This window comes from Loxodonta africana, chromosome 18 (assembly GCF_030014295.1).
Source record: "Loxodonta africana isolate mLoxAfr1 chromosome 18, mLoxAfr1.hap2, whole genome shotgun sequence".
In the NCBI taxonomy this organism is placed as follows: Eukaryota; Metazoa; Chordata; class Mammalia; order Proboscidea; family Elephantidae; genus Loxodonta; species Loxodonta africana.
In genome coordinates this window covers 38,012,578-38,029,912 of record NC_087359.1, presented here as the reverse complement: position 1 = coordinate 38,029,912, position 17,335 = coordinate 38,012,578, and the positions used below count along the sequence as shown (strand labels likewise).

General features: G+C 35.8%; 1 protein-coding gene across 2 annotated transcripts in view; it reads left to right on the top strand.

Moving 5' to 3' along the window:
- Positions 1–17,335, top strand: part of SKAP1 (src kinase associated phosphoprotein 1) — a 297,177-nt gene that overhangs the window by 88,281 nt on the left and 191,561 nt on the right. For both annotated transcript variants that reach the window (XM_010594359.3, XM_064271181.1), the window contains one exon: positions 5,861–5,977. In XM_010594359.3, the coding sequence (XP_010592661.2) occupies positions 5,861–5,977 (117 nt within the window). The remainder of the gene's footprint in view (positions 1–5,860; positions 5,978–17,335) is intronic.

Below are 17,335 nucleotides of genomic sequence, written 5' to 3'. Positions count from 1 at the left end.
ATAATAATATATCACAGGATTATTTGGAGGATTAAATGAGATAGTACAGGAAGAGCCTTGACCCAGAGCCTATACCCAGTAAGAGCTCAGTAAGCTATTATATTTTTATTATTATCATAGGTGACTTTCTCCTATATGTCAATAAAAATTCAGTTGCATAGCTTCATAAAAAGAATTAAAGACTGGGAATGCAGTGGTCCAAGGAAGACAGAGCTATGAACTCATAATTCCAAGTTAGGAGTGCCTGGTTGTCCTATGATGCTATATGGATATGATTCACTTTACAATATATTTATTCACATACTATCAAATATCTAGCTTTACAAATTTTTAATTCTGTCAAAATCTCATTGCTATTGAAAATACTCTAACTCAGCAGGTTCCATTTTAGTACCAGCTGACCAATAACAGTTGTAGAAGGAATGTGTTAGTGTAAAGCCAGAATGATTGCTGACAGGCTGTAATTGGCTTTATGAAGTGTGCTTTGTCACATAGACAATTATCTGGTTTGGATTTTGTTGCTGCCAGCCCTCCAGTTTGTTAACGTCCAGGAGTTATGTGTTTATGTGAAACCTAAGAAGGGTTAAAAAAAAATCACAGCATTTTCTGCGGGGGAGGGGAAAGAGCAGAAGGGTTGGCTAGTTGCTATATATATATATATATATTTTTTTAAGAATTAGGATGATGCTGTACACTGCAGCTCACCCTACTGGTCAAAATGAAAAACTGCATCGCAAAGGACCATTTCCTGGAAGGGGGGGGTCGGGCAGAGAACTTTTCTGTTGACTCAGCTAGCATTTTCCCACTCCATCCACCACTGAGAGATAGAGTTCATTTGGGGAGTATTATTAAGCTGTGCTGCCCTTTTGGTTGTTGGATTCACAGTTGGTGTTGCAGTGAATGTTCTAAGAGCATCTAATTAATTTGTTTTCATTTCTGATAATTTAGGCTGTCCTACTCTCAGAAAATGGTGTCCCTGAAGGTTCTTAAGAAGTCTGTTATTCTTAGCATAATTGTGTAATTAGTAGACAGTATCCTTAGTTAAAAAACTTAGGCTGCTTTTACTTTGTGTACAGTCAAAATCTAATTGGAGCAACTTTTTAAAAGAATGATAAATGGAAACTCCTTTTACCTGGCCTGTCATTTATCCTGTAGACCTAATGACATTCAGTACTATTACACTCACTGCCAGGGCCTTGGGAGAAAAAGAATATTTATACATTGAGTTATGGATAAATGTAGGAGAAAAAAAAAGAGATGGGCAGGAAGTCAGACTGTATAGGACAAAGAAGAATTTGAGACCTTCACTACGTGTGAATTAATCACAAGAACTAACCACGCAAATCCAAATGGATATTTAGAAAACGGCGAAGCCTCTAAGATGGTCTGTAGGAAACACCATACATTTTCTAATGCATGAGTGTGAGTGAAAAGGTATGTCATTTAAAATGCGAGTGTTGACAGAACTTTAGCTTGGGTGTTGCAAATGTGCTTTGTAGTATTTTTTAACGTTTCACACATATGGGCACATCTGTACCCAAGATATTTTTTTAGTTGGATGTTATATTCGATAACTTAGGTGAATGGTTATAATAAGGAATAATAAGCTTCAGTTTTGCTAATCTTACCACACAGTTCAGCTTTGGGAACTGCATTACTATTAAATTGGTCCATGAAATATGGCAATATTAATGCTACCAAGCATGAAAACTAACTGGATCTGGATCAGGGACCTTTATTTTTAGTGAGGATTTATTAGTTTAAAGAGAGCTGTGTTGCTCATGTGTTGCTTCTGTATTAAGTAGTCAGACGTCTTCTGTTCGCTTCCAGCAGCGACAATAAAAACAAAACAACAACAACAAAAAAAAACAAATAGCAAACAGTGTGTATCCATTTCAGTTTTCTTATTTTATCAAAAGATACTTGGGGAAGTAATAGCAAACCCTAGGAAGTTTTGAACCACAGCCACGTAAACTGCTGGTTGCAGATGTGAACAAAGCCTTGATATGTGAGTAAAGCTCACAATTAGAAGAGAAATAAAACGATGAATTGACTAACATGCAAAAAACATTGAGCCTTTATATATTGAATAAGCAAACATATTTATATGTTTTATCTGTTATTTGTTATTTTCATATTTTGTGGTGCTTAACCTGCTTTCTTGTTTCCTTTCTTTCTCGCTTCATTGGTAAAATGGCCTGTTTTTGTCCCTAAATAGTACCTGCAAGTTCAGGACCGGAAGGTTTGCTGTGAGTCAAAATAGCTACAAGGGGAATGTCATCATGGTTCATTCCCCCTCCCCCTGTTTTATTTGGAATTGAATTAGGAAATGAAAGTTTTTAGCAGTTTAATTCACTTCTCCATAAAGTTTATGGGGCAGCAACAGCTGGTTGAATCTGTGGCAGAAAAAGCCAAGTTCTAGTGGCCAAGCTATTGTTTCAGAATTAAGGGGGAAAACTCATTAACTGTTAATGAAAACACAGGGAATAAAAACAAATAGCACAGAAACCCTAGCAAATAATTACCTTACACCTGACACAAAGCTGCTTTATCTTTCAGCTCCAACCCTCAGAAATTCCCAACTTATCACTCTATGGAGCATGAAGAAATTGAGTTTGACTTTCAGGAAAGAATAGAGAAATCATCCCTCTTATAGGCCCCTCAGCATGATACTCGGTGGAGAACCTGCCATTGAATATACTAAGGAGTGTATCTTGTGCCCAATTCTTATGACACTTAGGATGGAGGAGCAAATTACCAGCTAATAGCAGTCGAACCCTTGATATTATTCCCCCAGATAATGGTAGAAATACAAAGAGAAAGGACTGATGGTAGTGGATGTGATTAATGGAGATATGGTGTGTTAGAATATATATCTGTATAGAAATATATTGATTCCGAGTGAGCTGCAGTGGGAAAGTATGTCTCTAGTGGCAAGGGGTCTTGCTTGTGAGAAAGCCACTCTAAGCAGATGGAGCCCTAAGTCTAATTGTAGAGCTGCTGAGTAGAAATGTCTGTCACTTCAGTTTGTGATCATTTATGTCTGATCCCACTGGACTATGGTAGTGGCCTCTTGCAACTGTGATTGTCAGAGCTGTAGAAAAATCCAGAGAACACTTTTGGTTATGTTTTAAGGAAAAATGATGTTCTAAACTTAAATCCAAAATGACCGCAGTAATCGCTGGTTCTCCTATAAAACTTTCACCCACGCATCTTTAGTAGTTGTAATCATTTTAATTACATGGCAGTGTCTATTTATATAGTGTTAGAGACTTGTTTTTATGTGCCCAAGGGAGTTGGGCCACTTTATATGACATTAAAAACACTTATAACAACACCTCTATCATCAGGAACTAATTATGGTTGGATGTAAAACATATTTTTAAATGTTTCTTTCACCGCAGTCATTTTTAGTACTGGCCCAGGCTCGTTTTGCTGCGTTCAGCTGTATAAATCTGTTGCTGTACACTTTATGGAGGCATAGTCTTACGTTTGGCACAGGGGTGGCTATTAAAAGCCCATCTCAGGTAACTATACGTAGAAACCGTAGGAATCATACGAAGTTGACTTTTCCATCTGAGGTTAGTAAATCAGGTGCCAAAAGCAGGCAGTTATTTCGGATGAGAGTTTAAAAACAGAAGCCCTAAATGCAATATGATATTCTGGATTGAATCTTGGAATAGAAAAAGGACGTTAGTGGAAAAACTGATGAAATCCAAAGAAAGTCTGTAGTTCAGTTAATAGCGATGGACCGATGTTAATGTCTTGGCTTTGATACATATACTTTAGTCACATTCGAAGTTGACATTGTGGGATGCTTGGTGAAGGAACTCTGCACTCTCTTTGCCATATTTTCATAGATTTAAAATTCTTCCAAAATTAAAAGTTAATTAGAGAAAAAAGATAACAAAACAAAACATAACCCCCTCTGATCTACTTATTTTTAAAAAGCCCAGAATGCTGTAATGTGTATAAGTTAAAAAAAACAACAACAACCATTGCTGTCAAGTTGATTCCAGCTTATAGGGACTCTATCAGACAGAGTAGAACTGCCCCATAGTTTTCCTAATTCAGTGTAAGAGTAGGCCTTCTTTTTCTTTAGCGGTAGATTTGCCGGATTTCTAAAGCAAGCAGAAACTTTGAGCCTAGAATGTTCAGTTTATCTTATAAATGTTAAGTTTTGCTTGGCAACCCAAACTACTACTACTGCTTCTTTTTAATGGATTTTGATTTGGCTCAAAATAAAAAATTCCTTTTAACCTAGCAGCTCACTTTCACTTTACCTGCCAGGCAGTCCATTTAGAGCGTCTTGATAATATGATTTCAGTGGTCTGCAGTGATGTAAAACTTCAGCATTTTAACCCTCAGTTCAGTATTTGAGAATTTCCCTGACTATAATGGAAATTGCACAGTCATGCTTTAAGCATTGCCATAAGCTGTTGTGCACTGATCAGGGGTAAACTAACAAAGGAGAGCATTTCTTCTGACTTCAGCCAGCTACTGTTCTGTGGGATTTTTTAAATTTTACTTTTCTTCCCCACAATAAATGCTACCGTTTATTTCTAAAGTCCTGTATCTCCAGGTGCTCAACTCAGCTGTGGACATGTACTTACATTGAGCATTTGTAGAAGAGACTCTAGGTATGATCATCTGATTTATAGAAAGAGAAGGCAATAGCCATTCTTTTTTTTTTTTTTTTTTTATCATTTTATACCCTCCCTATCCTTCTAGTTTAATTGTAGGAAATAAACCTTTAAAGTGAGGCAATACAGATTCTATGTAGGTTGTTTGGTTTCACTGCTCCCTAGTTGAAATCCAGGGCCAAAACTCTACAATGTTTACTGAGATTAGCATTGATGATTTCCTTTGGAAATTAGTATTTGAGATAATATTAAATTCAGTTGAAAATCCCCTTTTCATGTTTGTGAAATGAACTGAGCAGCTGTCGAGGTCCTTTTATCAACAGACTGTGCCTCTGTTTGGGGGATTTTAAGGAGAGCCATTTGCGATGCAGAGCCTTTTCTTCCGGTTTCTGAGTGAGCACACATCTTCCATCTGAACCTTTTAAAGTATCGTAATAGCACTGGCCACTTCTACAAAATATAATCCAATGTATGTTGAAAACACCCAAAAGGGATTAGCAGTACTTTAATTGCATATTTCAGTATTGCATATATATTAACTTGTATCAAAGCCATTTTACAGAACAAATATTACTTTCTTAGGGCTTTTAGAATTCCTAAGAGGTCAGTTGTATAGGCTGTAAACTAGAATTACGAAGAGATAACTTTCTTAAGGTTGGAAAACAAGTAGTGATTTAAATAGGAATGAAATCCAGCGAAGTCTTAGGTTCTCTCTATTTTTACTTTTCTCATTTTTCAGAGAAGGAAAGAATATTGACCTTGCTACATTATATTTTGTATAAAAAGTTAACCCTTTGTGTAATTCCTTCCATTTCATTTGGAATATAAAGAGAAAGAGGCATTCAGGATAAAGATTGTAATTAGTGGAGATGCCCTATAATTGGATACATACTTACATAGCTGTGTTTCTGTTTCAAGTGTGATACAATGGAAACGTTTCTGTTCAGTGGCAGGAGGTCTCCCTACTCTAAGCTAGTAGTTCTTAAATTCTAGTTAGATAGTTACTTGAGTAGAAAATTTCCTGTCCAGGTAAGTTAGTTTGTGAGCTTATTTATCTGTTTCTTATATGTTAATGGTGGTGGCTGTGCCCATCAAGTAAGATACATTGTGTGTGTGCGTGTGTGTGTGTGTGTGTGTGTGTGAATACCAGAAGAGATCTACAAATACCTTTATAAAGATATCCAAAGAATGACCTTGCTTTCTTTTTTGTCCCTCAGGGGGAGACCAAGCTGAAAGTTACATTGGACAGGACAGCTCTGATGATAATCACAGTGGAACTCATGGCCCTTCCCTCTTGTCAGAGGCACCTTTTTTGTCAGATTATCAGGATGAGGGTGAGTGTCATCTTTTGTCATTTGGGATCAAGCAGCTGTAGGTGGGCCCTCAGCATTGATAGTAACTAGTTCATAAAGAACAACTATTTGTTTCTTTGTGGTGCTGATCCTCCTGGGTAGTTCAGTGCTTCTGAAGTTAATGTATTTAGGGAAACAGTAATTTCACATTGGAGTAGGAAGACATCATTATTGACCTTTTTCTAAGAACTGTAGCTCAGAAGCTAAGAAGGAATTTAAAATTGCTGTGTACTATTCCTTCAGATCTCTTAGCTTCACTGAGTTGCATAAGAATTGGAAGCTTCCATTTAATGATTATTAAATTTATTGTGGATCATTTGAGATCCTTGAGCTCATCATACTGTAATAAGATATTGTTTTCACTCACGCTACTCACATACCCCCAGTGGTATTGGTATTGTTCCAGGAGAAGGGGAAGCCACAAGAACCACAAGGCAAATCTTTCTGGGGCATCAATTTTACTTGGAGATTTGGGAATGGGAGGAGTTAAATAATTCAACTGTTTAAAATTTTTTTTAATGTTAAAATATACATTGGTATGTAATAGAGTGGAACAACAACAAAAAATATATGAATCTTTAATATAAGATAGCCGAGTGTAAGGATTTTGGCCTGGTGGCTGCCAGTTTCTGGCTCATGTCTTCATCTCCCAAGGGAAGGGCTCCTGTGTTATGTCTCTTTTGGTGTCTGGCCGCTTGAGTAGAAGGTTTGATCCTCACTGATGCACGTGATTATCTTATCAAAGGCTCTGTCGTGCCTTCCTCAGGGGATGAAAAAAGCTATAGATACTATTAAATTGAATATTAAATTGGAAGCATATTATTCACTTAGGAATGGGATTAAAATTGGTAAATTATTCTTTATTCTCATTATTCATCTCCAAATTTTCCGTTTTTCCCTATAATTTTGCTATTTTGTGAGAATTCATAGCCCCTGTTTTCCCTTTTCATTTTGATTAGTTACTTTATTTTAATTGTTATTTCATTTAACCTTTTAAATGATTTACACGTTTTCTCCTTTCATCAAGCTCTAAACTCCTTAGAACTACAGATTTAATCACACGGACACATTATATTTTGCTTGATATTTGTATACTAACATAGTTAGTAATATCCAGGTTTTTAAAACTGGGTCTTGGGATCTGTAACTACTGCATTACATTGGTTCAGGCATTGCACTAAAGACTTGTATGGATTGAAAGCTTAATAATTACATTAGCAGCTGATTAGTAATTGTAGAAGATTAACAGTGCAAAACATGAAGAAACCAGCCTTTCATTTGTTTTTGATTAATCTAATGCTTGACAGATTTTAACAATAAAAAAAAACAATAGTGCCTCATTAATCCATAGGTCACTTATGTGGTGTTTCCAGCTTTCCCAAACCCAGTTGAGAACACAGTAAGTAAGCCAGAAAGACTTCTAAGTTGAAGCAGATGTTACCGAGTTCCAAATCATCACTTCTGTACCTCATTCTTGGGAAAACCTTTGAGGTGCTCACTGGAGACTCTTCCTCTTAAAAATTTCTAACCAGTAGAGTGTTTTAGTTTCTCAGCCTACAGTAGAATAAAGCATAAAATGAGAAGAAGGGGCACTGTGAAGGCTCAATTAACAGATAATATTGGAGTAAGGAACAGAAAAACAATTTAAAATTTATGTAGAAAACAAACTCCAGAGAGAAAGCAAAATGTATATAGGAACTCAGATAGAACAGTCTGAGGCCATTTTGTATTGTAGAGCGAAATGGCCCAAATTCTGCCCCTAAGAGCTCAGTGCCTTAATAAATCAAAACTTTTTTAGCTAACATTTATTGAATACTTACTAGTGCCTTGCTTTTGTGTTCTAAGCACTTTGCATATATTATTATTTAATCCTCAGTAGGTAAGAGGTAAGAGGTAGGTACTAGGATTTATTTTGTGGATCAGGAAACTAAGACCCAGAGAAGTTAACTTACCTAAGTTCACACAGCTAGTAAAAAGTAGTGCCAGAATTTACACCTAAGTTCTAGAGCCTGTGCTCTTAGGCATTCCACTATCCTTATCTGAGTTATCCAAAAAGGTGAATTCATGTTGCAGACATTTTGATTAAGACTATTCAGGTACACAGAGTATGTTTAGAAGTATTGTCATTAAAAATAGTTGAAATTAAAAAAAAATTAGTGTTGAAAGAGGTAGCCCTATTCTTTGGAAAATTTCAAAGTGAAAAACTTAGTTTTGTAGTAGTTCCCCATAAGTGAAGTATTAATTGTATTTGTAATATTAGATTCTTCCTTAATAGATGTTTGTTTTTAGTTCTGTACATAAAAAGTAATACAGCCAGTGGTAGAGGTAGAAATAGATCTGTTAGTTTTAAAAACTTGATTGTAAGATAGATAATGCTTAAATATGAGTTTCTGCAAAGCATTGACTAGTGCATAATAGGCACAATAAATGTTTGTTCCCTCTCCCTGAGAAATGAAGGTACATACATTTCCTATGAAATTAAAGAGGGGTGATAAAGATGTTAAAATTTTAAGTAAATTTTAGATCCTGTTTAATTAGATTTTACCACTGTAGATAATAGTAACACTTGATTTGCTTCTTATTCATTATTTTAACAAAAACTTATTCAGAAAGTACAAGGTAATAGCAAGGTACTGTGCTGCGCTGTAAGTGAGATATGCGGTGAAGAAGTAGACGCAGTCCCTTCCCTCATGGAGCTTACTGCCTCGTTGAGGAGACACACTATTAATAAGTAGAAAAGTGAACAAATATAAAGTCAGCGTGTTCATTTGCTGGTGAAATAGCTAAGGTGATGCCTTAGGAAGAAAAGATACTCTTCTTTACCCTTCTTTGTAGTGATAATTGTCTTAGACATTTGAAATTTTATCTTTATTAGAAAATGAATGGTCATCGTTAAAATGTAAAAATATTTCAGGCAATATTTTGGCTTTGTTGCTTCCCCCTCCCCCCCAGCCAGAGCAGTGTCTTAAACTTATATTAGGACACATGGTCTGACCCATCCGCCCAATAACTTTAGCAATGAGAAGCAATAACCATGGTGCGTGTCGTGTTTGGGTCGTGCCTTTGTGAAAACTACAAAGAGATCTAGAAGAATATAGAAACCTGGCCAGGTGTACAGCAAAAAAAGAAAACCATGGTTACAGGCTAAACCATGCATAAAAACAAGAACATGTTGCTGCCTGATCATAATTTCTTCCCCTTTAACTTTGAAAATGCCTACAATTTGAGGGTGACAGGCTATACCCTTTGAAGTACACAAGAGCATAGCCCCACCATAGAGAATGAAAACCTCCTAACATTTAAATATTTAAACCTAGAGAGTCATAATTTCTACTATATTGGAGAAAAATTTAGTCAGAAACACCGAGTACAATAACTTTACAAAAGCCACCCAGCTACAAAGCCCAAGACCTCTTTGCTTTCCGTGTCTAACATATATAAAAGATTTTAAACTGTATATACACTTATTAGCATAATGAAGAACCCCTATGTACAAAAAAATTTTTTAAAGGTGGATTGGGAAAGTGATTGTTCTACAAACAGGGCATAGTGACTCCTTCTGGAAGGAGAAAAAATAAAATTAGAAGAAACCTAAAATCTGTAATATGTATTATTACATTCTAATTAAAGAAAAAGGGCGAGTGAATGGATATTGGACAAATATACCTGAAAAGAAAGGAGAAAGGATGTTTTGAGAGCTTATGTTTATATCAGAATGTTGAAGGTTAGAGAAGGTTTTGATTCTTCAGAAAGAGGGGAAACAGAAGAGAATTCGAAAAGTGAAGACGTGTAGCCATCTTTAGGGAAGAGAAATAATGAATAAAAGAAGAGCCTATTGTTGATAAATTTATTATATGCTACTTGGTTTAAAAGAAATTGCAGGCCCATTAAAGAAAAGTACCAATAGTGTCTATTTCAATTCCTTGCCACTTCTGAAAGATACATTAAAAAATATAAAGAAGATTTTGAAAATACAGAATTCGTTTTTTACAGCTTTATTTTTAGCGCTTAAAAAATTTTCTGTGCCTTCATTTTCATTTTGAAATACAAGTCAATTTTAGATTTAAGAACATGAATAATAATCGACTTTTTGTTGATCGTTTCAGACTTTTGTAGTACTAATGGGAAGAAGATATTAAATCTTATTTTAGTATTATGAAATAAAATTGAAAGTAATTTATCAATTAGATTTTTTGGCTGGAATTCCAGTTTGTCTTAAATGCCATTGTACCAGAGTCAGAATCATGGAACTCGGGGGCTGGAGGGACCGATAAAGTCATCCAGTAACAGGAACCATTTGTTGTGTTCTCACTGTGCTGTGCTAAGTGGTTTTTGTGGGTTATCCATTTAATTCTCATGCCAGCTCTGTGTGGAAGGTACAGTTATCCTCATTTTATAGATAAGGAATTTGAGGATTAGGGAAAGTAAGTGACTTGGCCAATGATGACATACCTAATCCATGGGGGGACTGGGATTCAAATAGATTCCAAAGCTGCTGCTTTTTGAAGAGCTCTGATTAGCCCAGTGTTTGTCCCCTGTAGACACTGACACCTGTAGGCTTTGCATCTCATTCTCCTATTGCTTTTCCACTGAATACAATATTGATTTTTAAAGTAAATGTATTCAAAGCTAAAATTTATCCTCTAAATACTACTACTGTATCTTACAAAATTTTATATGTACTGCTTTCATTATAATTGAGAATTCTGTTTTGTAATTTCCTTTATGATTATCTTCTTTAACCTGTGTTATTTAGGAGTGACTTTGATGTTTTTATTCTGATTTGTTCCCTTTTAGTTTCTAAGGATTTTTTAAGCCTTTTTTTATTATTGACTTCTAATTTTATTACAGTATAATCTAAGAACATGGTCTGTGTTATTATGATTCTTTGGACTCTATTCAGACTTCTTTTGTGGCATAATACATGATCAGTTTATGCTTATGGGTTATGTGTAATCCGGAAGTATTTATTGAATAAACTCTTACTATTTTAGTATTTGTAAACAGTATTATTCAAGCCTGTTATATCCCGGAGCCCTGGTAGTGTAGTGCTTGTGTGCTAATGAAGAGGTCATCAGTTCGAATCCACCAGAGACCCCTTGGAAACCCTATGGAGCTGTTCTACTCTGTCCTGTAGGGTCACTATGAGTTGGAATCAACTCCATAGAGATGGTTTTGGTATTTTTTTTATTTTGTATCTGTTGCAAAAACTGTGTTAAAATCTCCAATAATAGATGTGTAGGTTTACCCATTTTTCCATATTTTGTTTTACATTTTCAAGGTCATATTATTAGTTACTTTTATGAGCTCTAAAAAAAAAAAAAAATTTTTTTTTTTTTTTTTAAGGAGCAGCCGAGTACAGTGGTTAAAGTACTTGGCTGCTAACCAAAACGTCAATGGTTTGAACCCAGCAGCTGCTCCTTGGGAGAAAGATGTGGCAGTCTGCTTCTGTAAAGATTATAGCCCCTGAAACCCGATGAGGCAATTTTACTCTCTTCTGTAGAGTCGCTATGAGTCGAAACCGACTCAACGGCAATGGGTTTTTGGTTTTTATATCAGGTCTAATTGTTTAAAAAGTTTTCCTCTTATTGAGCTGAAGTACTGTCCCTAGAATTTCTACTTATTAAGCTAGTTTTGTCATTTAGACCTACTCAGAGCACCCCTGATAGACTTCAAGTGAGTATAAAAAATATTTGTTCAAAAACCAGTTCAAGAGCTCATAGTTGTAAGTCATGCATAAGGACTTATTTTAGTGTATATGTTATACTGTCTCGTGGAGTAAAGTGCACTCCATAGAGTGTTTACTGAGATACGTGAATTAGTGGTGCAGGGATTAGAGATAAGTGGCCTTACCAATCAAGGGAAATCCTAGGCTGAATCCTACTGACAACTTTGAAGGAAAATATGGGATGAACAGTTTGCTCTCGTCTACTAACCAAAAGGTTGGTGTTTCAAATCCACCCAGAGGCTCCTCAGAAGAAAGGCCTGGCAATCTACTTCCATAAGGTTATAGCCACGGAAAACCATATGGAGCCCAGTTCTACTCTGAAACACTTGGGGTCGCCGGTAGTCACATCAGCTTGACGGCAGTAGTCGTGCTTTTCTGGTTTTCCTTGGAGTGTCAGAAACCTATTGAAGATTCAGTCATTGGTACCCTAGTGGCCTGAAAGAGTTAATGGCCTAAAAACTGTGAGTCATTTGCTTCCTTCTCACTAATGGGGTCAGGCCCATTGCTTTTTTTCATGTGTTATTTCTTTTTTTTAATTACATAACCTATGTGAACGTATTTGGAGTTTTTAGCACCTTTTTATTTTATGATAGGAAGATAATGAAAGTGACTCGAGATAGTGTCTCCCTCCATATGTAAACATGTAAGTAAAGATGCATACATAATGCATATGTACACTTAAGCAAACATTTATCTTATTTTCTTTTTATTCTTCAGACAGCTACTTTCATCTTTGTTGCTAGCAGGTATATTTTTCTTTAATAAACACACATGACTCCTGTCAACACTAATAGAAGTTAATGTATGTGTGTTTAGAGGCACGTACTATGGATGAACACAAAACTTGTTTCCCATGTCTGTGTTTTGAGACCACAGAGTTGAGTTCTGCGGTAAAGCACATACTTTCGTAAATATAGTGGATTTCGGAACAAGTTTTTATTGGCCTCAGGTGAGTCCAACAGATTTCAGATCGTTGGGAGGAATTAAGGACACGGTGTTGAGTTAACTGTGATAAGGGTAAGTAAACTGTCACTCACGATTGCAGTGGCCTCCTCCATGAAGATAAATGTCTTATTAGATCTAAGACATCATGTCGTTTATATAGTCTGGTATAAATCACAGATGAAGATGACAAACTGGATTTAAAAGTTGACAGTAATTTATATAACTTAAACAAATGATTACCAAGGATTATACATGTTTTGTGAAGAATAAAAAAACAATAACAATTATCTGTCTATGAACTGCCCATTTTTCATTCTTTAGCCTAGCATGGTTGGGCTGTTGGTGCATGTTTAAACTCTAACCTTCCGTCCAGTGTCCAGTAAAGCACTTTCACGTATGTTGTTGGCTGGATATTTTCCATAATGCTTCTTTCGCTTAAACAAACTCCTTGCAAATTTGACCCAAGTTTCTACATAAAAGCATGGAATTTTAGAGCTGGAAGAGGCTTAGTGATCACCTAATGTAGTCTCTGTTTTACAGACAAGGAGACTAAATTCTAAAGAGGCTAAGTGTCTTGGTCCTACAGTTAGGGCTAGCAGGTGGCAGAGCCAGTACCTAAATAGAGACCACCTCCCTCGAAGTGGCCTTTCCCTGGCCCACACTGTTCCTCTCGTGGGATTGTGGGGCTTCCCTCACCTGCGTGATCTAATCATGCTTTTCAGCGCATCACCCAAACAGCTTTACAGGAGAGCTGATCTCAAGCTGTTTGTCGAAAGCCCCAGTCAAGTTCTTCAGACACTTGTGTCTCTCTTGATTGTATACGTTCATAGCCTCTTCCCAGGAAGATTTTGGAGCAGTACATTTTGTAAAGGGGTCCATAAATGCTAAAAATTATGATTATGAATAACAAGTCCCTGAATTGATTTGACATAGAACTAATTACTTATCTTTTTTGGCTCATTTGTCCATATTGTAGATTTTAATATACTGCCAATGAAGAGTAGTTATTGAATACCTATATCGAATGCCCTTATTCATTCATGAGTTTAGAGGCTGCGTGGAGGACACAAAAAAAGGACAAGATGTGATCCCTTTCATTAGGGTGCAGATCACCAAGTTACAGAAAGAAGATTTAGACATCCAGTATGATAACTGGGGTGAGAGTTTGCAAAAAAAGACCAGTTGGCTGCGTTTGCAGTAATTTGGAAGAAAGTCAAGATCATTTTTGACCTGGGCTGTGGCCAAAGTGTTGTAGAAGTCTTTTCCAGACTGGGAATATGAGGAAAAGTCCATTATTAGTAAGGTCAAATATTTGTTGAGCTTCCATTATAATTAGTGGTGAAGTAACAGTGGTCGTTTTTGAGTACAAATAGTTGATTTTTAAATGCGTGACTTGGCAAAATGATAAGGCTCTTTGATAATGCCTCAAGTATTCTTTGTTTCTCTCTAAATTCTAAACTTGTCAACAAGTTTAATAGCAACATGAAAGTTCTAGTGTATGGTTATTGAAGGTATTAGTGTTGTTTCAGGGTAGTGAAGTAAGCAATGTTTTGGTTGCTAGTGTAAATGTATCACTTATGTATCTGATTGATATAAAAATCAGAGGTGCATGTTGTTGGTTAGAAAATCTTATATACCATGCTTAATTACCTTGTTCTTAAAAAAATCCATAAATGCACTGTAATTAAACATGGTTTTATATGTGAACACTGAAGCACCGCAGAGTTAGCTGGCTTACCTAAGGCAACCACGTCCAGAGTTTCTTCCAAAGTTCTGGATTCTCAGGGACAATTTTAACCACCAGACTATCCTTTCTCAAGCTCCAAAGTCATGGACTGGTTTTACCTCAAAGTCTAAGGTTCACTTAAACGTGAAAGGCTTTTGTTTAAGCGTACAACCACTATTTCAGGCCAAATATATGCATATGTATATATATGTATATATTCAACTCTTCATGCTTTGGTGGTCTTTGTTTCTAGCCATAAATTCTTTTGGCTTAATATAGAACTTTTCAGGTAAAAAAGGAAATATTAATAATGCTGTTTAAAATAATACCAGTTAGTATAGAATATTATGGTCTGCTAGGGAAAGACTCTTGAATTCACAAGCTATGCACAGTCTAGTGGGGAAGAAAGGCTAAACAGTGGTTCTTCTGGCTTGCAAGAGATCGGAATTCATAGGGGAGTTGTTCCTTCATGGAAGTTTTCATTTATAGGAGACTTTATCTAATTTTGGGAGACCTATTTCTATAAACTGTTAGAAGATAGCTTATATAGAGGGGTATATTTTCATGGAGTGCCCTGAAAGGTAGAAATCATTGTTGTCATGGTTAATTTTATAATTACGTTATTTCGTAATAATACCCCAGGTTTTGTTTTATTCAACAAAACATAGGGTTAACTGGGATCATGAGCTCTCCTCTCTACAAATGATCATTATCCTCATTGCAAGACATTTATGAACGCCCAAGAACATAGTTGGGCCTAGAGATTGTCAGAGCTTAGGAAAAAAAATCACTTGAGTTATCTAATCTAGCCCTTCTAATGAATTCACATCATTCTTACTAATATCTCATTTAATTAATTATCAAATACAGCGATTATGCTTTGGACCCTTCCTTTGCAGGACATCTTTCCCGCCCAACTGTTATTACTAATTTATTCTTCGTGTCTAACCTAAACTTTTCCCTCCTTAGTTTCAGACCATTGCTCTCTCCTATACCATCTTCTGAGACTGAGTAATTCCCCTAATTCATTTATATTGTTACTTTTAGAAGGTATTTAAGGACTGTGAACATTTATCCCCAGAGTCTTCACTTTTCCAAACTACATAAATTTCAGTTCTCTTAATCCCTACATCACTCTGCCCCTGTCATACTGTCCAATTCCCTGGGTATTTTATCACACTCCTTGATATTTTCCATTCCAAAGGGATCACCTAACCAAGAGAGCAGCCTTTTGAGGAGGGAGGTGCTAATGCATAAAACCTCACATAAGCCACTAGAAGACGCCTAAGTGTTTATTTGATGTTGGTGTTGGTGATCATCTGGTGGGCATGCCAGTGTAGTGCTTGCCTTGGCATATGTTGGGATATATGTGTATTTTAATGCCTTAATGTATTATGGCCTGTTGTAATTGAATGTCTATGAAGTAGCAGTTAGAGGGTTTTATAGACCTTGGAAGAGATCAGAATTCTCTAGCCCCCTCTTGTGGTAAAAGAAAATACTACCTTTGAGCGTTGTTGGATTTTTTTTTTTTTTAGTGAAGAGGAAGGCAAGGATATGTAAGTTCTCCACAAGAAAGCATAGGGAGTAACCTCAAGAATTAAAAAAGTTTTAATATATATGCACACACACATAGAGGCACAGAATGAGAAATTCCTGTTCTTTTATTTTATTAATACCCTAAAGACTAAAAGATTACTTTGTTACAGTCATCATTTTGATATATTATTGTGCAAGCTGGGGAGGACAAGTAAAATAAAATCATGATCTGGAGGGATTTATGTTCCTAAATAGATAAATAAAGAGGGACTAGATCTAAATTTAAACCAAATTTACACATACTTTGTCTTTGCTGATTACAAATGGTTATGGTTAGCATTCCTAACAGATTTAAACAGATCTCCTATATCTCCTATAACATTAATTTCACTAGTTTTGCAGTTTATTATTGTAGTGTTTCTTCTATGGTAGGCATTTTTGATACAGTAATAAAGTTCTAGTAAGTAGCAAATAGCTGAAGAGAAGACAGCACTGTTGTGCAAATGAGTTACTGTGTATTGCCTGTAGAATAAGTTTCCACAAGTAGTACAGAATTATGTTTGTTTTTCTAGGAGACCACTAGAAGTAACCCTTTTGTCTTGGAATAGTTAGTCTTTAAACAAGAACTAATGAAAAGCTGCTATTAATATTGCCTTACATGGCAATCCAGGAAGTGAAGAGATTAAAATTAGGCACTTTTCCTAAATTAAAAAAAAAGAAAAAGTGCTTTGAAAACTTGAGTGACGGTTAAGGTAGATTACTTTTATGCTCAAGTCACATTCTGATGAAAATGTGGGGTCCCGTTTAGTGATTCTGAGAACTCTAGAAATAACTTGAATGAGACCATGCTTTTTCATATTAAATATTGTCTTTTTTCCCCATAAGGGAATTTTGAATATGACACTAATTGAAGACTTGCAAGAGAAGAATGGTATAGACATAGCAGACCCACGGTGAAAAGGAGTCCGTTACAGGTGAAATGAGTGAGGCTGATATTACAATAATTTAAATACTAAGTAGGAAACCGGTAGTTTTGATGATTTCCTCTTTTCCTCATACTTGAAGTGATGGTAGTTGTTATTTTTTTTTAATAGGGAAGTCAATTCACATTTGCTAAGTTATGTGCTTCTCCCTTAAGATGTGAATAAAATTTTAATCTTAGATACTTATTAATTTTTAGTATTGACATTTCTGTGAGCATCTGAAGAGAAAATTTAACAAATATGCAGATAAACCTCTAAATAACAAAGTATTTATGGGTATTCTTAGGAATAGTTTAATTTTTAACTTTAAAAAATAATTCGACATAAAATTTTTCAGATTTCTCTGTAATTAGGCTAGGCAATCTTATTAATCCTGATTTGTTGGTATGTGCCAGGCTTCCAGACACCTGATGGGGCTGATT